The sequence below is a fragment of the Trichoplax adhaerens genome, genomic scaffold, assembly GCF_000150275.1.
Source record: "Trichoplax adhaerens TRIADscaffold_7 genomic scaffold, whole genome shotgun sequence".
Lineage (NCBI taxonomy): Eukaryota > Metazoa > Placozoa > Uniplacotomia > Trichoplacea > Trichoplacidae > Trichoplax > Trichoplax adhaerens.
This window is the reverse complement of record NW_002060949.1, coordinates 3,327,688-3,352,641: the sequence shown is the minus strand read 5'-3', so window position 1 is coordinate 3,352,641 and position 24,954 is coordinate 3,327,688. Positions and strand designations below refer to the sequence as shown.

Sequence of the window (24,954 nt, the reverse complement as noted above, 5' to 3'; positions counted from 1 at the left end):
TTTATCATGAACTATAGCAATAAACCTCTTTTATGGACATTTATGAGAGATTATCCCTGTTATAGGAAGAAAATAACGTATACTACATAAAAAATAAAGCCTTAAAGTAAAGCAACCTACTCTAGTATGATGTGTCTTACTTACGGTATACCATATTTTGTCAAAGTCATTTAATTAGACTCTAAAACAATTTCCACTATTTCATGAAAAGAAATTTGTATAACTATGGAAAAATTAAACATACATGCTTTGTAATTCATATCATTAAATATACTTTGCCTGGATCACATCACCTTAAAATTACGTAAACATAAATTGACGCCAATTAATACTGTTTTATAAAGGAAATCATAATGCAGTTACAATATGTTTTAAACAGAAATAGACTAAATTTTTATAAGATTTCACCCAATACTGGTTATGTTATCATTAACTAATTAAATAAATATTACAGAAATCTCAATATTTTTTTCTCTGCACCTGTTCATATGTACTATACTCTAAATGTATCAAAGCGCGATGAAGCATTTATCTACTGAAATTATTGTCGTCGTGTAGGCTAGAATTGATTCAATCTAATCAAAAACTCGTAGTGGTGTACACGTATTTGAAGTATATTGCTACGATTCCGTTCAAATAACGATACTACTCCATAATTCTATTTAAGGTTTACTTGGCAAAAAATTCTTCGAATTTCAAGATATATCACCAAGTCTAGTTCTATTCATCTTACAGTTGCTATAATTGAGAAAATAAGTATCATTACCATAATTACCCTAGTATACGATTAGTACATTTTATTAAAAAAAGTTGTTAAGTTACAGGCGGAAATCTAATAGTCTCTACTTTATTAGAGAGCTATAGGAAACGAATATGCGGATAGAGCAGTCTTTCGTTGACAGATTTTTATTGCCATTGTTGAGGATTTACATAGAAATGCCGTTTACAAAGGTAAGATATCGCCACTGCCAGATAGCAATACATTAAAAAACAAGAAAAATAGATTTTGATACTATGAGAACATGATGTCAATAATACAATGCCATCCTATAGATAGAATTTACTGGAATTTGACCATTTCTTATAACATGGCAGATTATGAAGTATTATTAATAAAAGAAATGAAAACTACTAAACCCTATTTTTAACTATTATACATACAATCAGAACGTTCATAAATCATCTTTTGTTGAGACGTAGTTTTATTCTTATTGTTGGATATCTTGCTACAAAGTAATAGTTTGCAAACGATAGAGTAAATTCTAGTTGTCTTAAATCACAAGCAAATTAATTTTATTAATAACATTTTCCTGATATATATACAACAAGAAAGAATTTTTACGATATAAACGAAATCTATTCTATTTGGTTATAGCCTATAAATCAAGCTACAGTATAATAATATTTTTAAAATGACAAATGGTTCAATGTTTCGTTAATTGCAAAGATAATAATTGCTACAGAATAAGTTAATAACATGTTATAGATTGAATCAGGAATAATATTAACATAAAGAATAAAGAAATAAGGCATGAAATCATGTTTAATTTAATCGTATCATGCAGTAATGACTTATGATAATTTAAAATGTATCCACAGTTAAGATTGCCAAAGTATTTTTGAGTAGCATTTGCTATCTTATACATGTGAGTACTTTAAACCATTGATGGATATCATCTTCAAACCCGTTAAAGCAAAACTACATATTACTAAAAGCTACTCCTGTGTTAAGATACTGTATGCATTATGCCAACTACATACATCGGAGAAAATACATGTATATCAGGAAATTGTAGGGTCGTTCTTATTAAAATGTGAGTATGGTATCTACCATTTGTAGTGCAGCGTCAGGTGCATCAATTGGTACCATATGACCAGCTTTCAGTATCCAAAATAAGGACAGATTATTGAATTTTTTATAAAAGCCAGCAACTGATTTGTTGCTTAATTTCATAATGTGCTTCTTAGCACTTTGGAAGTTTTGCAAATTTTTCCATTTTAATTTTGCCATCCAAGCTTCCGTACCCAAGGTATCGCATATAACGTCTAATTGGCCGTTATAGACGGCAACAGTAACATTCATATTTAACAACTCATCTACTCTATCAATCACTGGCTTCATAAAATCAATTTCTTGATATGCAAAGACTTGATTTGCTTGGCCACCCCATACAACATTAGAAGGAATGATACTTCCTAACATTTTCCTGACGTCACTATTCATGACTGAAGAAAGTGTGCGCCCCGATGATCGGCGAACTCTAGAATGATAATAAGCTTCAAGTTTTTCTTGTTCCGACTGCTCTCGTTTTTTAGAGGAGAAACGGTAGCGATGCGATAAAACATTGTAAAAATTGACATTCCCAGTTACCAATTCTATGTATCGTTCTGCTGATCGCCACAAATTAGTAGCATTTTGATACTGTTGATTTTTCATTGCTTGTGCAATAGAGGATGAGTAATATTGGACCGATTTTTCTTCCTTCTTATCCAATAACGATAAAGCAAATAAGTATGGTCCCCAAGTGTTAACATAGTCATAAGGTGATATCCATGAATCTCCAAGGGCTACTCCATGAAAATTGCATTGAATACTATTGGAAGCAATAGCCTTTTTCAATTGGATTGCAAATGCTACAGTCATCTTTCCACCATACGACTCAGCAAAAATATAGAATGGTACTTTTCTCATTTTAGGAATTTGATTGAATATAACTTTGATAGCTACGACGAGATCGGAAGCAATTTGATCCACATCGGTGGTATACAAGGAGGAATTATCAACGTAACTCCATCCAGTACCTACAGGATTATCTATAAACAATAAGTTGGCTCGCGATAGCCAAGTAGATTTCCTTGGCTTCAGATTAATATCTAACGGGCCAATTTCTGCAAAGTTACCAAATCCAGTGGACGATCCACCCGGACCACCTTGCAACCATAGGATTAAAGGCAACTGATCGCGTGAAGGTGTTGTCTTTGTTGAGCCATAAAACATGTAGAACATATGCGCTCCAGGTCGAACGGTGACATAATCCCAGCGTTCTCCTGGTACACCATTGATAGTAACATTGGTTACATTGGTTGGAGTTTGAGCCTTGTTGCCGCCGATGATACCGGTAGCAAAGAGAGTGATTAAGACTGCTATTAAAATTACTGCTATTACAAAAACCACGATAGCCGCATAGATTTTGGATGAGAATCGCTTTTTCTGGACAAATTCTAACGCCACTTTACCTCCATGTTGTGTTTCATCTAATAGTTCGTCTTCCATTTTTCTTTCCTTGTTGGTCACCAGTCAATATAAATATTTGATGATGTCGTCAAGCGTGGAGTTTTTTTTTTTGAATTGGAGTAGGCAGATTCAACTTGAAGGATAAATTTTGTCAAGTTTTTCAATACCGACTGTGTTGTTTATATAAAAGATCGATTACCCCCACGAAAGCCCAGTACTGTCAGTAGAAAATTCTCGATAGTAAACTTTAACAATCGATTTGAGAAGATTTCAAAACCGGGTTGGAATCAGCCAAGGCGCTTTTCTACACTGTGTGTCAGCCCTTGTGAATGTTGACAATTTGTCAATTCTGCAAGATTTCTAATCATCAACAATGTCGTTTATAGACGTATTATAAGATAGATTGTCTTACGATGACTCAGTTGATTGAAAACTGTTGATAGCCAACATCAATGGTTGATTTGGTAAGAGTTTAATACTGAGCTAGAATCAGTGGAGTGGTTGTTCTATGCTGACCGTCCGCTTTTATGAATGTTGACAATTAATTGAAGATTTTGGTATCACCAACAATGCTACTTATACACGTAAAAGATTGATTACCATGCGCTAACTCTGTTGGTGGAAAAGTATAGATAGCCAGCTTCAATAGTTGATTTAGCAAGATCAAAATATGGAGTTGGAATGAGCCAAGTCGTTTTTCCACACCGCTTGTCCACCCTAATGAACGTTAACAATTGGTTAAAGATTTGGAATCACCAGCAATGTTGTTTATATAAACGCACAAGATCGATGAACTTGCGATAACTGCGTAGGTAGAAAACTGTGGATAATCAACTTCAATCGTTCATTGGACGAGATCGAAACTGTCAGTTGAAATCAGCCATGTCGCTTTTCCTACGCTGGCTGTCAACTTTGATGGAAATTCACAATTCGTCTACAATATTTGTTGTTGCAGTCATCAATTGATGATTTACAATTTGTAGAATCAAGTATGAGAGTGATTGCAGTCTAGCGCCATACAATGACAAAGGTTGAACCGAGCAATGGGCTGACACTGGGCAACCGTAACATCGACCAGGCAACCAGTAAGACAAAAGAAACTAAAGTGGAGAACAATAGCAATAGGAACTTCCTTTGGAGATCTATTGTCGTCATGAAATAGCGAGTTGTGATTGACTGACGCGTCTTCCACACCCATCATACCGGACTGAGTCGAACTGTAGGAAGAGTCAGCCAGCTTGTTCGAGTGGTATCCATTCTAGCGTTGGATACATACTGTACAGTACAGTACACAGTACACTGGCTACTGACTGCGCTATCAACGACTTCTTGCAATACTGTATCAAGAGTGTGTGTGCCGTGCCATTGGACAATGGACAGTACTGTACACTGTACAGTGTACAGTACTGTACTGCCTACTGTGTCTGTGTTCTACTGTACACTGTACAGCAGAATATACTGTATATACAATCGATCACATTCCGCTCACGTGACTCCTTCACCACGACAGGAAATATAGCATTAACGGTAAAAGATGGGCAAATGTCCTTGATCCTACACTATAGTACAGTATGTAAAATTATGGACGATTTTATTTCAATTGAAATGTCCTTGATCCATTAGTACAGTAAAGTATACGCGTATATAGTCATATGTCATATATAGGTAGAACTGACGACGATTTTATTCCAATTGAAATCACATTCAGCTCTTGTGATTCCTTAATAACTGCATGAAATACAGCATTAACGGTAAAAGACGGGCAAATGTCCTTGATCCTACAGCATAGTACAGTATACTGTACGCGTATATGTGTAAAATTATGGACGATTTTATTTCAATTGAAATGTCCTTGATCCATAGTGCAGTATACGCGTATATATGTAGAACTGAATACGATTATATTCCAGTTTAAATGACATTCAGCTCTGATCATTCCTTAATAATTGCATGAAATACAGCATTAACGGTAAAAGATGGGCAAATGTCCTTGATCCTACAGTATAGTACAGTATACTGTACGTGTATATGTGTAAAATTATGGACGATTTTATTTCAATTGAAATGTCCTTGATCCATAGTACAGTATACGCGTATATAGTCATATGTCATATATAGGTAGAATTGACGACGATTTTATTCCAATTGAAATTACATTCAGCTCTTGTGATTCCTTAATAACTGCATGAATTAGGGCATTAACTGTAAAAGGTAGGCAAAAGTCCTAATTTTATTAATCCTTAATCCTATAGTACAGTATACGCGTACATAAGCAATATTCAGTAGGATTTTACTTCAATATTTCAAGCGCACTCATGACCATTGGTCTAAGACCTAATAAATCATCTACAGCACTAATGTATGGCTCAGGAAGTGAACATCGGCCCCAGTATTACAGTAGCTGTTGTTGGTTCCTGACAGTTAGAATTAATTGAGACATATTGTAGATACTATATGTTATGTATAATGATGAATGAATCAACCGCATACTAGTGGTAAATACAGTATAGAAATTACTAAGCTAATGAAAACTTACACAATCACAAGCTTTGACACATCGGATAGTAAAGGCATACTGAAGATAAAACCATAAACTACTAGATACATCGATGTACAGTATATCCAGTAGTCCATGATAAAACATTCCATACAATCATGATTTCCTACATAAATGCATTAATGTCAAAGTTAATGCAGCAGTATAATTATGATCCATTGCATGGATACCCTCGTAAACGTTGAACTCTCTCCTAGTTGTTTGATTGTAGGACTTACGATATATGAAATGAAGACAATATTTTACTTCAGAAAATCGAGTGCATCACCATTCTTCTTACTAGGCCACATGTCAGTAATAGGATCTAAATGGCCGGACTCGTGTACTGGAAATTCGTATATTTAATCCCTACTTTTGAAAAATACCTAATAAACTAGCGGTCAGCAATGTCTTTCCAATGGAAATACCAATCTTCCTGTTTTAAAAAAGGACATGACTACTTGCATATATACTACACCTACTCAAGTCATCTACATTGAGCGATTGATTTAGTTGATGCTATATTTAATAAGTCAACCGAAAATCGGCAATGATACACTTTCAGATTATCAAAGACTTCAAAAAGACGCTACAATTTCTGACTATCATTAAAATAAATTTTCATCATCTTTTATAAAATAAACTGAATATTTTCGACTATGATATAAACTAGCTGACAAGCGAATCGGTAAAACCGTTACGAGAACTCTATCAACAAATTAGAAACAATTTAATGCGATACAGTGTACACATATTCACTCAATCATTAATCAGAAATGACATGATACCGACTGCATGCGTTGACTGCACGTATAAATGTAAAGTGCAGTCAAAACGATATTCTAACAATTTTGACTCACTCTTGATTACGAAAAGACTGCAGAGTACTAAAAGTACACCTTAATTCATATGCTTTGCGCCAATAACTCTTTCCAACATCTCTAATGCTACCGGCCCATTATCAGCAGGCACCATATGACCAGCTTTCATTATCCAATAAAATGACAAATTTTTGTAAGATTTATAAAATGCGCCTGTTTCACGAGATCCAGAAGCGTATATCGGAACTCTTTTGCTCTTTTTATATTGACTGAGATACTTCCACTTTAACTTATTGACCCACCTTTCGGTACCTAAAGTATCAACAATAAGATCAAGTTGTCCGGTGTAGACAGTAACTGATACACCCATATCTAATAATTTATCAACATCATCAATGACAGGTTTCATAAATTCAACCGATTGATATTGAAAGACTGGTCCTGATTGACCACCCCAAGTTACATTCTTTGGAATAATTCTAAGCTTCTTACGAATAGGGCCATTCATTAGCTGAGCTAGGGTAAGGGTATTCATTTCACTTAAAATCCGGCATGCAGTATCATGGGCAGCACAGGTTAACCCATTGCTTGATGGTTGTGTCAAGATATTATAAAAATTGACATTGTTGGTCAAGTTTTCGACAACATTTTCCATCTGACTCCATAGATTTGTTGCTTTAGCATATTTCTTGTTTGAAAGAGCAGTCCTTATGTTATTGGCATAGCTTTGAATTTGTGCTGCACCTTCAGTATCAACCAATGATGTAGACAATAAATAAGGGCCCCAAGTATCAACCGAATCCTGTGGTGATATCCAAGAGTCCCCAAGGGCAACACCACGAAAATCGACAGAAATTTCTTTGGACATGATTGCCTTTTTCAGAGCAACACCAAAAGCAGCAGTCATTTTACCTCCGTAAGATTCACAGAAGATATAAAATGGGATTTTACGAAAGGCTGGAATAGTCTTTAAAAATGCTTTAAACATGGTGACCAAATCGTTAGCAATTTGTGTCACGTTGGTGCAATAAGCAGAAGGTTTATCGACATAACTAAATCCAGCACCGACAGGATTGTCAACAAATAAGAGATTTGCTTTTTGTAGCCAAGTAGTATTTCTTGGTTTCAATTGGACTGTTAACGGTCCAATCTCCAGAAAATTACCAAAACCAGTCGATGAGCCACCTGGACCACCTTGTAACCACATTACAAGTGGTGCTTGATCGCGCCGTTGTTGACTAGCACCATAAAACCACCAAAACATGTGAGCATTTTTACGAACATCAACATAGCCCCATTTTTGCTTGGGGATTTTAGAACTGCTGGCAGTGGCCCACTGAACACCGCATAAAAGTAATCCAAGAATAATAATCCAACGCATCCTAACCTGTGTCAAACGACAACGTCTTCTAAAGGATAGTTATAAGATTGATTCAACTTACTCCAATTTCAATCTTCCAATCTCGATGGAAAATCAGACTGCAAGATTGGGATATGAGATCAATTTGTTTACCTGTCAGCAGTGTGGGTAAAACTCCAAATCACATACAGTGACTGCAGCAACACTGCATGTATCGGTAGTGCTACCCGTACAGTACTGCGAAAGCACAGCTATTAGTATCGTCAGCAATATGCTTACTGGTATTGTATAGCGAAAGCCTAAGCTACAGTACGCTCTATCCCATAGGTAAGAAAAAGTTTTCGATTTTTTTCTTCAATTTCACCGCTCTTTTACGACTAGTTTAGAACAGTACCCAATATCAACGCATTTATACTACTATTCAGTCCTACTGAATCCTGACAACTTGCTGACTAAATCAAAATCGCATTTGCACATTCTGATTGTGGCAGAAAGAAAAAGCCCAAAGAAACCATCAGCATTCGGCCTAACTATCAATATTTTACGACTAGATAGTCCAGCATGATTCTTTGCAGATCAACTTAGCTGAATATAAATTATTGCTGTTGTAGATAAGATATCGATTGTAAGCATTAGGAATAGAATGGCTGGTAATACAGGTGAATTACTAGAATTTGATCGACAAATCTTCTTGGATCTTTTGAATGAAGATGGTTTAGTTATCATGGCCAAGTAAGTGAAATGACTATTAGCAAATGTTTGGCATAAGCATTGCAATAGCCTTCTTTGAGCCATACCAATATATGCTACAACTGCTATTATTTTCCATGAATTTTATCTTTGAAAAATGGGAAATGATTTTGTAACAGAAGATGAAATTATTCATTCATTACATCCCTTAATTGATTGACATCTATTTCGGTAAACAAATTAGTTACCAGCTAAAATTCAAGAATAGATTGATTGCAATTGACCACTCCGATATCGTATTGCTGTACGGTATATTCAAATAGTATCTACATTCATGGTGTAATATGACTACAGCTTTTAAAACCGCCGTGTAGATTGGTATAATTATTTGAAGATTACGTTCTAATTCGACTGTCACTTAAAGATAAGTACAGTCGTTTTGATCAGACATGCATAATGCTCCTTGATAATTATAATACGAGTGGTTCTGCATCGACAGTAAATAATCGATTTCATTGGAAAGTAGATATAACTACATCATTAATAAGGACTGGAGTTATGACTAGTTGAAAATTATAACGCTACACTATATCCTCGAAGAATCAATCAAATACTATGGAATATTTAGAAATGTCCAGTATGGTTTTAATCCGCGTATATGGCTAACCTTTTACTAAACACTTGATGTTTTGTTTATACAGCGAAGACAACCGTAATAACTTTCTTATATTAGATGTAACTGGAAAGATACTAGATCTACAAGAACTTTTATTTTAAGCTAAATTCTACGTTATATAACATAACTAAAATAGCGCCATAATTTCGGTCTTACTAGAATTACTTCTATCTTCAAAGATCACATCAGGAGGGGATTTTTGTTACAACTAAACGCTTTCAGCTGTGTTAATACATTGACTGAAATCTAAGTTTGTAACATACTATATACGTAAACCTTGTAAAACAACCTTACTTTCATAGAACTTTATGCTGAAGGCTACTTTATTGTATTGCATTGGAAATGTTATTGATCGTTATTGCATTTGTGGCTACATTCAGTGATTCAAGACTCAACATATAGTACATTACCATACTAATCTTTTATATTCAGCTTCTCCACTAATCATCGAACGATACAAATTAATTATATTTCGCTAATCTTTTTTTCTTATAATTTATTATTGTCGTTAGAGGCCTTGGAGTTGACAGAATGATGCTCAATTTTTTGAAATTGTATTGCAGTCCTAAGTCATTTGTACTGGTATTAAATACTTCTAATTATCAAGAGGTTATTATTCCACTTAATCAATCTCTTTGGATAATTTTCATACCGTAGTTTTTATGTACGATATAGTATATACTGTAAGCAATATAAGCGTAATTAATAACACCTTCATATTATAAATTAACATTTTGGAATTTATCCGTATGTCAAAGGAATATTTCATCGAGGAATTGAAAGCACACAATGTAGATCTTATACCCAAAATTATTACTAGCCAGTATTCATCTATTGAAAGGTGAGCTAAAAATTACCAATGATATCACATCTTGGCATTATGGAAATCGAAAATTTCATAATCATGTAGTTGGAATGAGATTAAAATGTTGGCAGACCTTACCTTGACCTAAGCTATCTTCTATACCTCGTACTGTAGTACCTACTATTACTTTACAATCTATAAAAATAGATGAGCGAAATATGTATCTTTAAGCTAGTATCTTCTAGCGACATATTACGTATTAGATGGCGATACCTAATCCCCGAAAAAACTTATTAAAACCAGGGAAGAAATCTATCTACAAGGTGGTGTTTTGTTTGTGACACCTCGAATTTTGGTTGTCGATATGTTATCGAAGAGAGTCCCAATTCACCTTATCAACGGCATCATTGTTGCAAAGGCTCACAAGTTAGTTAGCTATCCAAATTCATGAAATTGATCATTTTTGTTACCAATATACGAGCAAAGCTTATTTTACCTACAATGTAGAATGATAGAGTCTTACCAAGAAGCTTTCATTACAAGACTATATCGGCAAAATAACAAAGTAATCGAATAACTAATTTTCTATTACTGACCTGTACTTAATCAAAATGTCTTGAGCTGTGAAATTTTTAAACAATTTCTCAATATTTTAGAACGGATTTGTCAAAGCATTCTCTGATGCTCCCTCAACGTTCACTTCTGGTTTCTCTCAAGTTGAAAAAGTAATGAAAAATCTTTTTGTCAGGAAATTATTTCTTTGGCCAAGGTATGATAATTTTCACGGAGTTTATTAATTCTGAGATAATTCTAATGTACTATATTTTGTAACATTATCGATAAGATTTCATGCTACGGTTACAGGCTGCTTGGAGAAACATAAGGTAAAATAATTCAGACGACAATGTAAAAGCAATTTTCTCGGGAAAGCTTTAATTTCCTTACTACTATTAAATTTATCCGCAGGTTGATGTAGTGGAATTGTTGATACCAATGACAAAGCACATGGTTACAATTCAAACCGCGATCATAGATATTATCTATACGTGTTTGAAAGAACTGAAAAAGGGCAATCCATCGGTAAATTATTACTCCCATTAATTAAGCACATGTTAAATACAATGTAATTACACATTCTCGATTTGAAAGTTATGATGTAACGGTAAACAAAGTGCAATTGATATGTAGTTAGATACATCGGATTTGGTGGTTGAGAATGCGATGAGCCAAGCGTTCGATAATATAGTAAAAGTACAACTTGAGCCTATATGGCACCAGTTGGTGAGAAGGAAAAAATAATATAATTGGCAAAATTTAATTTGTACTAATAATGTGAAAATAATATTGATAGAGTGGAAAGACCAAGCAATTGATAGATGATTTGAAGATGCTGCGCTTGCTAATCTTGTTTGTATTTTTAGATTAATAAGTAATTAATAGTTTCATTTTTGTTTAGCGCTAGTATTCACTAATACTTGATTTTAGATTCTTGACACAGTACGATTGCATTACATTTCTGAATTATTTGGAATCTGTCAGGTTAACTAACAGTTACCTAATAATATAATTCGTACTTAAAAATGATTGCACATGGTAATATTTTTAAGATGAAAATATATTTTCTTATGATGTTATGAACTTTCGTAGAACAAACGGAACACGACTGAATAAGTATTCACTTTGGCTATTTCTAGATTCGACGAACGTATTGTTTACAGTAAGTAGACCGTCCTTCGTGGATTTGTATGGAATATATACACTTAAATCAGATTCAATATATTTAATATCTACTATGTTTCCAGCATGCTCGAAAGCGTGTTTTTGGTGACAGTACCGTAGCGACTGAAAACTCGAAGACAAGGTAATTATAGATTTCAGGGCATAAATAAATAAGCTGAAATCACATTGTCTAATAAAATTATGTATTACGAAAAGGGCGGAATTTATAGAATCAGATCAGTTAGGTATGATTTCAGTTTATCTACCATTTGGTCTCTCATACCACATACACCTGATTAGCATAATCTGATAATTTTATTACTATATACATTATCTTGCTAATATTATGCAATCTTAAAACTTAGATACTCTTCTTGAACCAAATCCAAAATGGAGTCTGCTGACTAAAATTCTGGAAGAAATTAAGGATATGGATTGTAACTGTTAGTACAAGATGATAAAATTTTGGAAGGCAGTCATTATTTGATGTTTTCTATGATCCTTGCGTACGCAGTCTTGAAAATACTAAGTTGCAGTTTTTACTTCGTTAAATAATAGCTGAAGAAAAACGGGTATTGATATGTGCTTTAGACGAAAGAACATGTTATCAGATTAAAAATGTAAGATCTGTTAGATTGATAGAGCAGTTCACGTTGAAAGTCACTTTAATATCTGCATTAACGGTTGATTTGTTAAACGTAACTGCATTCAGTATCTCATTCATGGAGAACGTGAGGCTCTTATGCGGAATTTTAACAGAACCAGATCAGAAAAAAATAAAATATCCCTTGCAGATGGTAAGGAATCACGGTATTTTATTTGCTAATGAGATTGCTATAACTCGATTTCAAGTGGAAAATGCATCGTTAATGATTTGATATGCTATCGTATAAAACTAAAATTATTTTATATTTAACAAATAATAGGTACGGGGAATGAAAATCGTAACGCAGAAATCTCGGCTAGTTCAAGCTCTAAGGCATGACTTTTATGTCCATCTACACGTATACAGTCGGTATAGAGATATGTCATTAACCGTAATTGTAATATCAACCTTTAGATTTCACCTATTATGGTTAAACTCTCAAAAAAATCGAAAGAAAAACGTAAAAGTAATGAGGCAGAAAATCAGGAAGAGACTAGCAAAAAGAAGAGCAAAACAGGTTTGTTGTATAGCTTATGACCCAAACGGCTTTCTATGCAAAGAATGCACAAGTATATCTCTTCTAATCTTGATCTTCTAGATGCTATTCACTTAAATCCTGAGGAAATTGAAGGTCTTCCTCTAAACGCTATTACCATTCACCCGTTACATGGCTGCAGGTACGATCATATGATGGAATGAACATTACGGACATTTAAAATAAGTATATTTTCGTTTTTTTCAGTGATCCATACAGTCTTACACGGGTTCTGACTTCACTTAATCCACGCTTTGTCATCTTGTATGATCCAGAGCTTGTCTTTGTACGACAATTAGAAGTGAGTAGTAGTCAACTAATAACATTATTCGTGAGACGACTGGTTAAGTACGCTAAATTGCGGGTTCTGTGGATTTAATCATCTGATATAAAGGTATTTAAAGCATCACGGCCGGGTCAGCAACTTCGAGTATATTTCACGATGTATTCATCATCAGCCGAAGAGCAGGTAATTTTAAATCTTATAGCCTTGTGGCTGTGATAGGAATGTGATTAATTTGTGCATGGGTCAAAAGTTGAAGAAGTGCCTATATTTTTATTTATCATACTCATATGTGCTTGTTTAGAAATATCTAACGGCATTAAGGAAAGAAAAAGAAGCATTTGAGACTTTAATTCGTGAAAAAGCGGTAAATTAAAAACATAATATATACCGTATTTTAATTCTGAATAGTAACAAATTATACGCGATTTCATATAACATCGTGAAAGTAAATGCAGTACGATCGAACGTAGGCAATGGTTATACCTGAAGAAAGGGAAGGTAAATCCGACAGCTGTCAGCAATTTTCTTGCGACATCCAATCGATAGCTATGAATGTTGACACAAGGATAGCAGGCGGTAGAAGTCAAGTTAATCGGAATAGGAAGGTTATTTATCTAGTCTTTTAATGCAAGTGCAGTTAATGAGATGAAAAGTGTTGTTATATATCATTTATGACAATTTTCTCTAATTTTAATATAGATTATTGTTGATGTACGTGAATTTCGAAGTGAGCTGCCATCTTTAATTCACAAGAGAGGAATTGACATAGTACCTATTACTTTAAAGGTAGCCCAAATATCTTCTATATAATATTTTAATTAAAGAATATTCATATTCTTAAACCAAATTGACGAATGATGGCTATGTTAACTAGATTGGAGATTATATATTATCTCCAGATATGTGTGTGGAAAGAAAGAGTTTAAGTGACTTGATTGGTTCTTTAAATAGTGGTCGTTTGTAAGTAAGATTCATATTTTAATCTTTCGTACCACTTTTACTAACCTCTTCTTCTATACGGCATTTATTTTCTTATCTTAAGATATAACCAAGTCGTTGCAATGACCAGATATTATCAACGTCCAATATTGTTGATAGAGTTTGTTAAAAATAAACCTTTCGTTCTTGAATCTAAGCGCTTTCACCCGGGTGAGATTTCCTTTCAAGACCTTACTTCCAAAGTTGCTCTTTTGACATTACAGTTTCCAAAAGTAAGTGTATAACTTAGATGTGAACATTAAATTATGTAACCCTATTGTTCCTTGAGCGTAGATGTGTATAACTACTATTTTTGATAAAACTAGTTAAGATTGCTATGGTGTGACAGTCCACACTCTACTGCCGAGCTATTTGAACAATTAAAGGTTAGTTCATCGTTTTATTTCACACAATATGATCAAGCGAAATAACTATGAGATACCTTATTTTGCACAAGTTAGGCTAGGTGTATTTATATTTAATAGGATAACTTTATTATGCGATTGCTAAATACTATAGTTAAATCATGATGAGCCTGACCCCAATTATGCTAGTGAAGTTGGAGATGAAGAAAATGCAGTTGTCCAATATGATATGTATACACCTAAAACGCAAGACTTTGTTTTAAAACTTCCAGGAATATCCATAAAAAACTATAGGTAATGCAATGTATAAATTTTTAGCGCAGGATAGTTATTTTACTACAACTCATGACGGACTTTGTGCTATTTTATACCACTAAAAGTAAAAAGTTTTGGTTAATATTGACCATACGTTGTAGATCTATTATGAATAATATAAAAGATTTTCAAGAGCTACGAACTGCAAATAAGGAACGTCTCATTGAGCTGTTAGGCAACACAAACGTTGGAAAAAATCTTTGGGAGTTTATACATTCTGTTAATCAGAAAGTATCTGCAACTTCTACTGTATCAAGAAAGAAGTGATGATGGATAACCTATAAAATTTAGTTTATATAATCAAATATAATGTATAACGTGTTCTATACATAGCTACCTGTAAATATATGAGTATTTACAAGTTATTATTAGTGATACTGTGAATAGACAGTTATTACTCCATCCAAAATAAAATTGTATGATAGAAGTTATTGTAACTTGTTGCTATTCTTACAATATATCCTTTATTAGCGATGCTAATTTTATTTTAGCAAGTTATATAAAACAATGGATTATTTTGAAAGAATTCATTTTTTTGCTGAGGAATAGTAGATATGACGGATTGATTATCAAATTAAGTCTACTAAAATAAGTGGACACGATATCAAGCACTATTTTAGTAAATATCTGTCACACCTACGCTAATGAAAAACGCCTCTTACTAACTTTAAGAGATGAGATTTGCTATATCATCAAATAGGCCAGTTCCAACGACCGAATACTACATTATAGTTATAGCGTCATTGACGGTGTAGACGAGGTATTAGAGAATTGCTACTATTTATTACCGAAAGAATCTTGACAACCAAGATTATAGTCTTGATAATTCAATAATAAAATCATCGATATCTATAATTCTACAAAATGTAGAGTTCGAAAATTCCTAACAAAATATTTCGACTCAACATATGATGATTGACCACTTGTACAGTATTGGTTATACAGGGCTCAATATGCAATTATACAGTCACTTATTATACTATATATTGTACTTATTCAATGATGAATGATGATATGGGTAAGTACAGCATAAAGTGCGATTGCAATCTAGTATGTACGAATAATAATAATAGTTAATGTAGTAATATATTTGTGGCTATTGCGGACATTACGTACGTACTTAGTAGGGTACCACAACTGAATTTCACATAATATTCAATAGCTAATAATTTGATGTAGGCAATTTATAGTTTTATATAGAATTTCAATCAATAAGTTCAACTACCGTTCATCAAAAATTTTATACAAAACAATACAATGGGCTAAGACACATCGGTAGCCTCAACCATCAGGAAATATCAAAATAATATGTATAGCAAGAGAGCTTATCAGCTGGGTTCATATTTCCTAGTTCAGTCTTCATTTAAAACGGCAAAATCCAATCAATATTCTTAACTACTACATCTTCTTTCATACTTTCTGATTAAATTTCACCTAATGTGAACTAGGGATAAGATCATCAAATCGCACTTAAATTTTATCCTAATAAACGAAACAAGTATGCATGTGACCGCTCAAAGTTTAATCATCAGCTACTCTAGATCCCCATAGCGATTAAGTAAAATGTTATAAATTTTCATGGAATCAAAGGATTTCTCTTACAAATTCATCTAGAGTCTACGATCCTAATGTCCTTAATTCGTTAATACTAACCATCGGGATAATCCTTACAAAATAACACATATCGTTGCAAACGATACCGTATCTCGAAAATAATGATCACAAAAATACATTATACCTACAATATATCAATCACTTATTTAAAAGCATTTATAATACTTAGTACATTTACAAGCAATTATTATTTATTATCAACTTATCTATAAAGAGTAATTTTATGCTCTTCATTACTGTTGTAAACGTATTTTATAATATTCTCTCAATTTTAAAATTTTGCCTCCGTTATCCAATATCGGAGCATTGCAAAAACCCCTCATTTGATAAAGTGTTATTTAATTTGGTTAACATTATACTGGACGAAATGGCTTAATTCTGCAATTTAAGCAAGTTGATATAGTTAAGTAAATGGACTAGGCAATCGACCAAAACAATTGTGCGTAAAAATAGTATTCAGTTCGTACGTTTCTTGTAAAGATATTCAATTGTTAAATTTAATTTAAAGATTCTGCATAAGTAGTTGTTGGACTGCAAGCATTAGAATGATCATGATAACGTAATTTTGAATGAGTTCTAAAACATGTAATGTGGCCCTCATACTTGACTTGATTATAATAAATCTTTTCTATGCTGCAAATATAACTTTACCTTACTGCAGTCATAACTATCGAGGAATGATAATGAAATTTTGAGCTATTTCTGATACATAGAAGTGGCTTGTTTAAGCTTACTCTGATATTTATAGACATTTTCGAGATTGTTATATGTTGTAGCGATATCTGGATGATTATGATCAAGGACGGATGATTGAATTTCTAGTGACTTCTTGTACATAGATATGGCCTCTCCATACTTGCTTTGATCACAATACACAGATCCCATGTTGTTATAAATTGCAGCGATATCAAGATGATTATGATCGAGGACTGATAATCGAATTTTGAGCGATTGCTGAAACATAGTTATAGCCTCTTCATATTTACCCTGATCATAATAGCTATTTCCCATATTGTTATATGATGCAGCAATATCGGGATGATTAGAATTAAGGACTGCTAATCGAATTTTGAGTGACTTCTCATGCATAGAAATGGCCTCCTCATATTTATGCTGATGAGAATATACAATTCCCATATTGTTATATGTTGTAGCAATATTGGGGTGATTGTCACCAAGGGCTAGCAATTGAATTTTAAGTGATTTCTCGTACATAGCGATTGCCTTTTCATATTTAGCTTGATTTCTATATGCAGCTCCTATGTTGTTATATAAATTAATAACTTCAAAATGATTGCGATCTAGAACTGACAATTGGATTTCCAGTGACATTTCATACATAGAAATAGCTTCTTCATGCTTACTTTGATGAGAATAGACATTTCCCATATTGTTATATGACGCTGCAATATCTAAATGATTGTGATCAAGGACTGATAATCGAATTTTAAGTGATTTCTTATGCATAGAAATAGCTTCTTCATACTTGCATTGCTCATCATAGACGGTTCCTATATTGTTATACAATTTTGCAATATCAGGATGATTGTGACCAAGAATTGACAATTGAATTTCAAGTGATTTATTATACATGGGAATAGCCTCTTCGTGTCTGCCTTGAAGAGAATAGATAGTGCCAAGATTTCCATATGATACAGCAATATCAGAGTGATTATGACCAAACACTGACAGTTTAATTTTAAGTGATTTTTTATACATAGAAATAGCTTCTTCATACTTGTTTTGAGCGTTATACATAGCTCCCAAGTTATTATATGATGTAGCAATATCGGGATGATTATGACTAAAGGCCGACAATTGAATTTTAAGAGATTTTTTGTACATAGAAATCGCCTCTTCATACTTACATTGAGCACCATGTACAGCTCCTATGTTATTATACAATTTAGCAATATCAGTATGATTACAGCCAAGGACAGATAATCGAATTTTGAGCGAGTTCTCATATATAGAAATAGCCTCTCCATGTTTATTCTGATTAAAGTAGGCATTTCCTAGATTGTCATATGATTTTGCGACATCGGAATGATTGTAACCAAGGACAGATAACTGAATTTTGAGCGATTCTTTATACATAGAAACAGCCTTTTCATATTTGCCCTGATCATGGTAGACTGCTCCTATATTGGTGTATAATTTGGCGATAACGGGATGATTGCAATCAAGGACTGATAATTGAATTTTGAGTGAATTTTCATACATATTAATAGCTTCTTCCTGCTTGCCCTTCTTCATGTAAATGTTTCCCATATTGTTGCATGATGCGGCAACATCTGGATGATTGTGATCTAGGGCAATCAGTCGAATTTTAAGCGATTTTTCAAACATGGATAGAGCTTCGTCGTGTTTGCCCTGATCATCATATACGACTCCTATGTTACTATATAATTTAGCAACGTCGATATGCATATGACCAAAGACTGATAAATGAATTTTAAGTGATTTCTCATAAGTAGAAATAGCTTCTTCATGCTTACTCTGACGAAAATAAATGTTTGCTATATTATTATATGATTTGGCAACATCGATATGTTTATGGCCCACGACCAATAATTCAATTTTGAGTGCATTGTTATACATAGAAAGAGCTTCCTCGTATTTACTCTGGTGAGAATACGCGGATCCCATGTTATTGTATAATTTAGCAATATTAGGATGATTGCAACCAAGGATTGATAATTGAACTTTGAGCGACTTTTCAAACATAGTCATAGCTTTTTCATGCTTTCCTTGATCCATATAAACATTTCCCAAGTTGTTATATGATATAGCAACATCAAGATGGTCATAGCCAAGGACTGATAATCGAATTTTAAGTGATTTTTCATACATCGAAATAGCTTCTTCATATTTGCATTGATTAAAATAGCTATTTCCCATGTTATTATATGATATTGCAACATGTGGATGATTAGGACCAAGAATTGATAATTCAATTTTCAGTGATTTCTCAAACATACAAATAGCTTCTTCATACTTGCCCTGATTCCAATAAACATTTCCCATGTTGTTGTATGATTTAGCTACATCGTGATGATTGTTATTGAGGACTGACAATCGAATTTCAAGTGACTTCTCGTACATAAGAAGAGCGTCTTCATACTTGCTCTGATTAAAATTAACAATTCCCATATTGTTATACGATATAGCAATATCGGGATGATTATAACCGAATACAGATAATCGAATTTTAAGCGACACCTTATACATAGCAGTAGCCTTTTCATAATTGCCCTGATCATCATAAACACATCCTATATCGTTATAGGATTGTGCAACATCAGGATGATTATGATCAATAACTGATAATCGAATTTTTAACGACTTCTTAAGCATAGAGATTGCAAGCTCATACTTGTTTTGATGAGAATAGACGTTCCCCATGTTGTTATAGGATGTTGCAATGTCGGGATGATTATGACCAAGGACTGATAATCGAATTCTAAGCGACTTTTCATACATAGAACTAGCTTCTTTATGCTTGCCCTGTGCATCATATACAACTCCTAGGTCGTTATATGATTTCGCAGTATCAGGATGATTGTAATCAAGCACAGATAATTGAATTTTGAGTGATTTCTCATATATCGAAATAGCATCTTGATACTTGCTCTGATGGTAATAGACATTTCCCATTTTATTATATGATTTAGCAATATCGGGATGATTGTGACCAAAGACAGCCACTCCAACTTTGAGTGATTTCTCATACTTCGATATCGCCTCTTCGTACTTGCCTTGTGCGTCATGTACCATTCCCATGTCGCTATACGATTTCGCAATATCAGGATGACTATGATTAAGGACTAATAACTGAATTTTAAGCGATTTTTCGTACATCGAAATAGCATTTTGATACTTGCCTTGATGATAATAGACATTCCCCATGTTAGTATATAATCTGGCAACATCGGGATGATCGTGATCAAAGACTGACAATCGAATTTTGAGTGATTTCTCGTATTTAGATATAGCCTCTTCGTAATTACCCTGTGCATCATATACTATTCCCATATCGTTAAATGATTTCGCAATATCAGAATGATTATGATTAAGGACTGATAACTGGATTTTAAGTGACTTCTCATACATAGAAATAGCATCCTGATACTTGCCCTGATGATAATAGACGTTTCCGATGCCATTATAGGATGCAGCAACATCGGAATGATTATCATCCAGCCCTGATAATCGAATTTTCAGCGATATCTCATGCATATATAGAGCCTTATCATATCTACCTTGCGCATTGTAAATAGTCCCTATATCTTCATAGGAATCGGCAATACGTAGATCATCTTGTTCTAAGCAGCTTGATTTTATATCCAGTGACTTGGTATAATCATCCAATGCCTCATTCCAATTTCCTCTTATTCGTTTAATATCGCCTTGTCTATCTAAACAGCGGGCAGTCAAGATTTCTATATGCATCTTTTCGGCTATTTGTCGTGCTTTTTCGTTGACTTCTTTGGCTTTTATCCATTCGTTTCGTTTCATGTATATACTGCTAACTAGAAGATATATATCATATTGAAATCGATCTAGATCAATGTTACTCTTAGGTAATCGTTGAATTTTTTCCAAGATTTGTATACAATAACATATCACTCCATTAAGGTTACCGGATTGGTAATTTTCTATAGCCTTTTCGTACATAGGCGTTATTTGTCCAGGAATAGATTTAATAACTGGAAAATCCATTTATTAAGTCAGGAATGATATCGATTGATTAGATATCGAATTGTGTTTAATGAACATCCAATTCAGTCCGTAGCTGTCAGTGTGTGTAAAATTCAACATCGGAGCTATTAATTCTTTACTTATCCTATGGATTTAATCGCATGTTTAAGCCTATCATCAAAGAACTTTCCTAGCTACGTCATTTTATCGGTCCACGTAATTTTTAATCGTCGATCAAAGTTCGAAGTTTCCTCTCAATTTATACTATATCAACAATACAATCAGAGAAAAATAGGGAAAACTATTATGTAATCCACAATTCTAACCCAGTTTAGATATTTTTCATCGCAAAATCAAGGCATTATTCTAGTTTATCGTACATTTTACATTTATACTTGTATACGTAGCAATTGGATTAATCTGTTTTTGTTTATTTAATTCTATGTCTTGAGATGTATAGCCAGACCAAAGCTATTTAGATACTATGCTTTACGTCTCGACGATTCGGCATGATATGTCTCAATGCTTAACGGTTTGCTGACATGAATAAGTAGAATAATTATCTGTGTCGACAATTGACTCCAAGAAAAAATAGCAACTGGACTACATGTCCACCCAACCAGTCAATGATTTCATGCATATGTTAATAGCCGTAAACAATATGGAGCAGTAGTATAGGTAGCAGCGGAGATGAATAAAGATGAACAAATGGCCACTAAGTAGGACAACTCTAATACTATAATTAATATTAGTAAAAAAATACGATGGATTCTACTCGATTGATCTAATAATATAGGCATTTCCACCTATCTTGCAGGAACTTTGATCATCAAATCTAAATTTAAGCAAATATTGTTAACAAAGAGCGCTACAGAGCTTGCTAGCCGATTAATAATACTGTATTGGCCATTATTACCATCAATTTTATAGATTTGATCCACATTAGTTATCTTGAACTAATACGTTTAGCTGAAATGATATTATAAAATCTAGCTCTATCAATCGTACCGCATTTTCATTATTTCAATAAATTTTAGCTATATATTGTGCCAGCTACCAATAGAGATTAAAACACAAGGATTCTCTTGCTTTAGAGTATCTGAAAAAAGAGAATGTATGTATGTTTGGTAGATATACTAGAGTACTAATATAGATTAGAAAGGCATAAATATTCTCGTGCTGCAGTGTATCTGTAAGACGAGAATGTACATATGCCTGGTAGATACCATTCTTTCATCTTAAGTAGTTTCCAATTCACGAGGCAGCTGATGAATTGGCTTAGTAAATTGACAAATTAAGAAGGACTTTCTATTTTTAACTCATATCAAAGTCTAACAGTCCATTATAAGCTTGCAAGGCGCTATTTATTATTATAATTAGTACTACATGTGGAGATATAAACAAAATAGTATGAATCACGGTAGACTATAAATGTATTATAGTAGATAACGAACTAATACGTGCAAAAGCAATCTATTAGAACTATCGAATACCTAACATTCTCCACCTCATAGAATATTCAGCTTAGACTTCAACATGACCTATAAGCATACGTTTAAACAATTTGTAATACGATATAGCCGCTAGAGATATTGTGATTTATTAATCATTAAATATTTTGCCTTACAGAAATGATTAACGTGAAAGATGAATTGCAAATTCTATGGAAGGAAATACTACTTGTTGTAGATCACTTCAATACGCAACGTAAACAAAACTATCAACATTGCTAAAGTACAGTAATAAAAAGCTTACAACGCAGTTGGTATACAGCTCCTAAGCTTAGTCACTTAAAAATATCGAATAATAATGGCTTACAATACAATGCAAGAACTTAAACTCAATAAACGCACACAAAAAAAGTTCAGATAATTCTGTATATACTAGCGACTTAGGTTACTTCCAGGAAAGAGGGTATCAATTAGTCTTCAGTAGTATTCCCTTCTAATGATAACCAATTTATCAATAACTCTAATAGACAGTACCTCATTTCATGCCATCAGCTAGTAGATATTGTAATATACTTGGAGAATGCGTAATTTATTGTCTAGTTATGCCTACCTTTGATCGTAATAAATTAAAGAAATTATGCATTTTCGGGCAAAAAGTTTTAGTATCATTTTCGTATCTTATTTTACATTCGCTTATCACTAACTAGATTTGTCACCAAGTCTATAATGTGTAAGTAATCCTGTAAACTTACTATAATACAGTTTATTTACTAATTCTAATCTAAGTTAGATATTCATAATATTGACTACTAGGATAATTCTAACAGAGTAGCAAATGCAAATATATGAAGGTACCGACTCTAAAGAAATACGATATTAACAGCAGTACGAACATGACTTATAAAGATTATCCACTCAAGCCATCCAAAATTAGTAATAAGTATAATCAATCTCGAATCTCATCATAGTAATGATATCATTAAGGAGACTTCTCTAAGTCATAGCTTGAATCCATTATGTGTTATTCAATATTACTCTTAGCCGATGATAACCAAACATAGTAATATAACGAGTAAACAAGTCAATTCCCATTCAGTAAATGGATTAAGATACTTTATCATAGCATGTGTTGGAAAAATACTTGACCTAAATTGTTCGGTTTACTGTAACCAATTCAGTATTGATTTTAATTTAATTTAAATGATGCCATCGTCGGTGTTGTTAAATCCTACAATATCAAAAATATTGATATTAAAATTTTTGCAATTTCTGATACATGCAATCGAAAGAGTTTCTTTGCGCTTACCTTGGTTATAGTAATGCTTTTCTAGATTATAATAAGATTATTCAATATGGAGATGATTGCGATCAAGAAATGGCGATGAAATTCCAAGTAAATTCTCGTACACAGAAACGGCCTCTTCGATCTTGCCCTGCTGATGATAGACTTGAGCTAGAATTTCCCTTATCACAGCAAAATCGGGATGATTGTGATCAAGAACTGATAATTTAATTTCGAATCCTTTCTTATACATAGACAGAGCTTCTTCATGCTTGCTTTGGTCTTGATACGCTAACGCCATATTTACATATAACGTTACAATATTGGGATGATTATGATCTAGGACTGATAACTGAGTTTTGAGTGACTTCTCATATTTGAAGATAGCCACTTCGATCTTGCCCAGCTTATGATAGGCTTTAGCTAGATTTTTGAACGTCAAACCAATATCAGGATGATTGTGATCAAAGACTAATAATTGAATTCTGGGTGCTTTCTTATACATAGAAAGAGCATCTTCATGCTTGCCTTGGGCATGATACGCAAAAGCTATGCTTAGATATGAATTCACTATATCGAGATGATCATGATCAAGGATTAATAATCGAATTTTGAGTGACTTCTCACACATAGAGATAGCCTCTTCGTATTTACTCTCAGTAAGATAGATACATCCTATATTACAATATGACACAGCAATATCAAGATGATTATTACTAAGAATTGCTAATTTAAATTTGAATGATTCTGCAAGCATAGTAATAGTATCTTCATGCTTATTCTGGCGAAAATACACCACTGCTATGTTGTTATGTAATCTAGCAATTTAGAGATCATGATGATCGAAAGATTAACGATCTTACTTCGAGTCATTTCTTGCAGTAGTTTCAGATAATTACAGTAGTAATTGAAGTATGATAGTAGCATTAAGAATTAGAA

The 24,954-nt window shown here is 33.3% G+C and overlaps 5 protein-coding genes across 5 annotated transcripts; 1 reads left to right on the top strand and 4 right to left on the bottom strand.

The window, feature by feature from the left end:
- Positions 1-1,807: 1,807 nt before the first annotated feature.
- Positions 1,808-3,274, bottom strand: TRIADDRAFT_58150 (uncharacterized protein; the record flags this gene model as incomplete). The annotated part of the gene is made up of 1 exon (XM_002114027.1): positions 1,808-3,274. The coding sequence occupies one exon, from the start codon at positions 3,272-3,274 to the stop codon at positions 1,808-1,810; it is 1,467 nt and encodes a 488-aa protein (XP_002114063.1).
- A 3,397-nt stretch (positions 3,275-6,671) lies between these two features.
- On the bottom strand, positions 6,672-7,973 carry TRIADDRAFT_28056 (uncharacterized protein; the record flags this gene model as incomplete). Its single annotated transcript, XM_002114026.1, has 1 exon — positions 6,672-7,973. One exon carries the CDS (start codon positions 7,971-7,973, stop codon positions 6,672-6,674), a length of 1,302 nt encoding a protein of 433 aa, XP_002114062.1.
- Positions 7,974-8,595: 622 nt separating this feature from the next.
- On the top strand, positions 8,596-15,234 carry TRIADDRAFT_50503 (uncharacterized protein; the record flags this gene model as incomplete). Its single annotated transcript, XM_002114357.1, has 28 exons — positions 8,596-8,684; positions 9,831-9,927; positions 10,077-10,159; positions 10,427-10,549; positions 10,631-10,688; positions 10,780-10,892; positions 10,968-11,007; positions 11,090-11,203; positions 11,312-11,404; positions 11,475-11,530; positions 11,609-11,662; positions 11,771-11,840; positions 12,084-12,087; positions 12,208-12,285; positions 12,401-12,462; positions 12,555-12,652; positions 12,903-13,057; positions 13,087-13,165; positions 13,231-13,324; positions 13,418-13,492; positions 13,611-13,673; positions 13,780-13,914; positions 14,009-14,095; positions 14,184-14,269; positions 14,352-14,520; positions 14,614-14,673; positions 14,807-14,946; positions 15,069-15,234. 28 exons carry the CDS (start codon positions 8,596-8,598, stop codon positions 15,232-15,234), a joined length of 2,541 nt encoding a protein of 846 aa, XP_002114393.1.
- Positions 15,235-16,915: 1,681 nt separating this feature from the next.
- TRIADDRAFT_58147 (uncharacterized protein) lies at positions 16,916-21,303 on the bottom strand (the record flags this gene model as incomplete). Its single annotated transcript, XM_002114025.1, has 2 exons — positions 16,916-16,959; positions 17,316-21,303. The coding sequence occupies 2 exons, from the start codon at positions 21,301-21,303 to the stop codon at positions 16,916-16,918; spliced, it is 4,032 nt and encodes a 1,343-aa protein (XP_002114061.1).
- A 2,773-nt stretch (positions 21,304-24,076) lies between these two features.
- Positions 24,077-24,888, bottom strand: TRIADDRAFT_58146 (uncharacterized protein; the record flags this gene model as incomplete). The annotated part of the gene is made up of 2 exons (XM_002114024.1): positions 24,077-24,690; positions 24,879-24,888. 2 exons carry the CDS (start codon positions 24,886-24,888, stop codon positions 24,077-24,079), a joined length of 624 nt encoding a protein of 207 aa, XP_002114060.1.
- Positions 24,889-24,954: the final 66 nt, after the last annotated feature.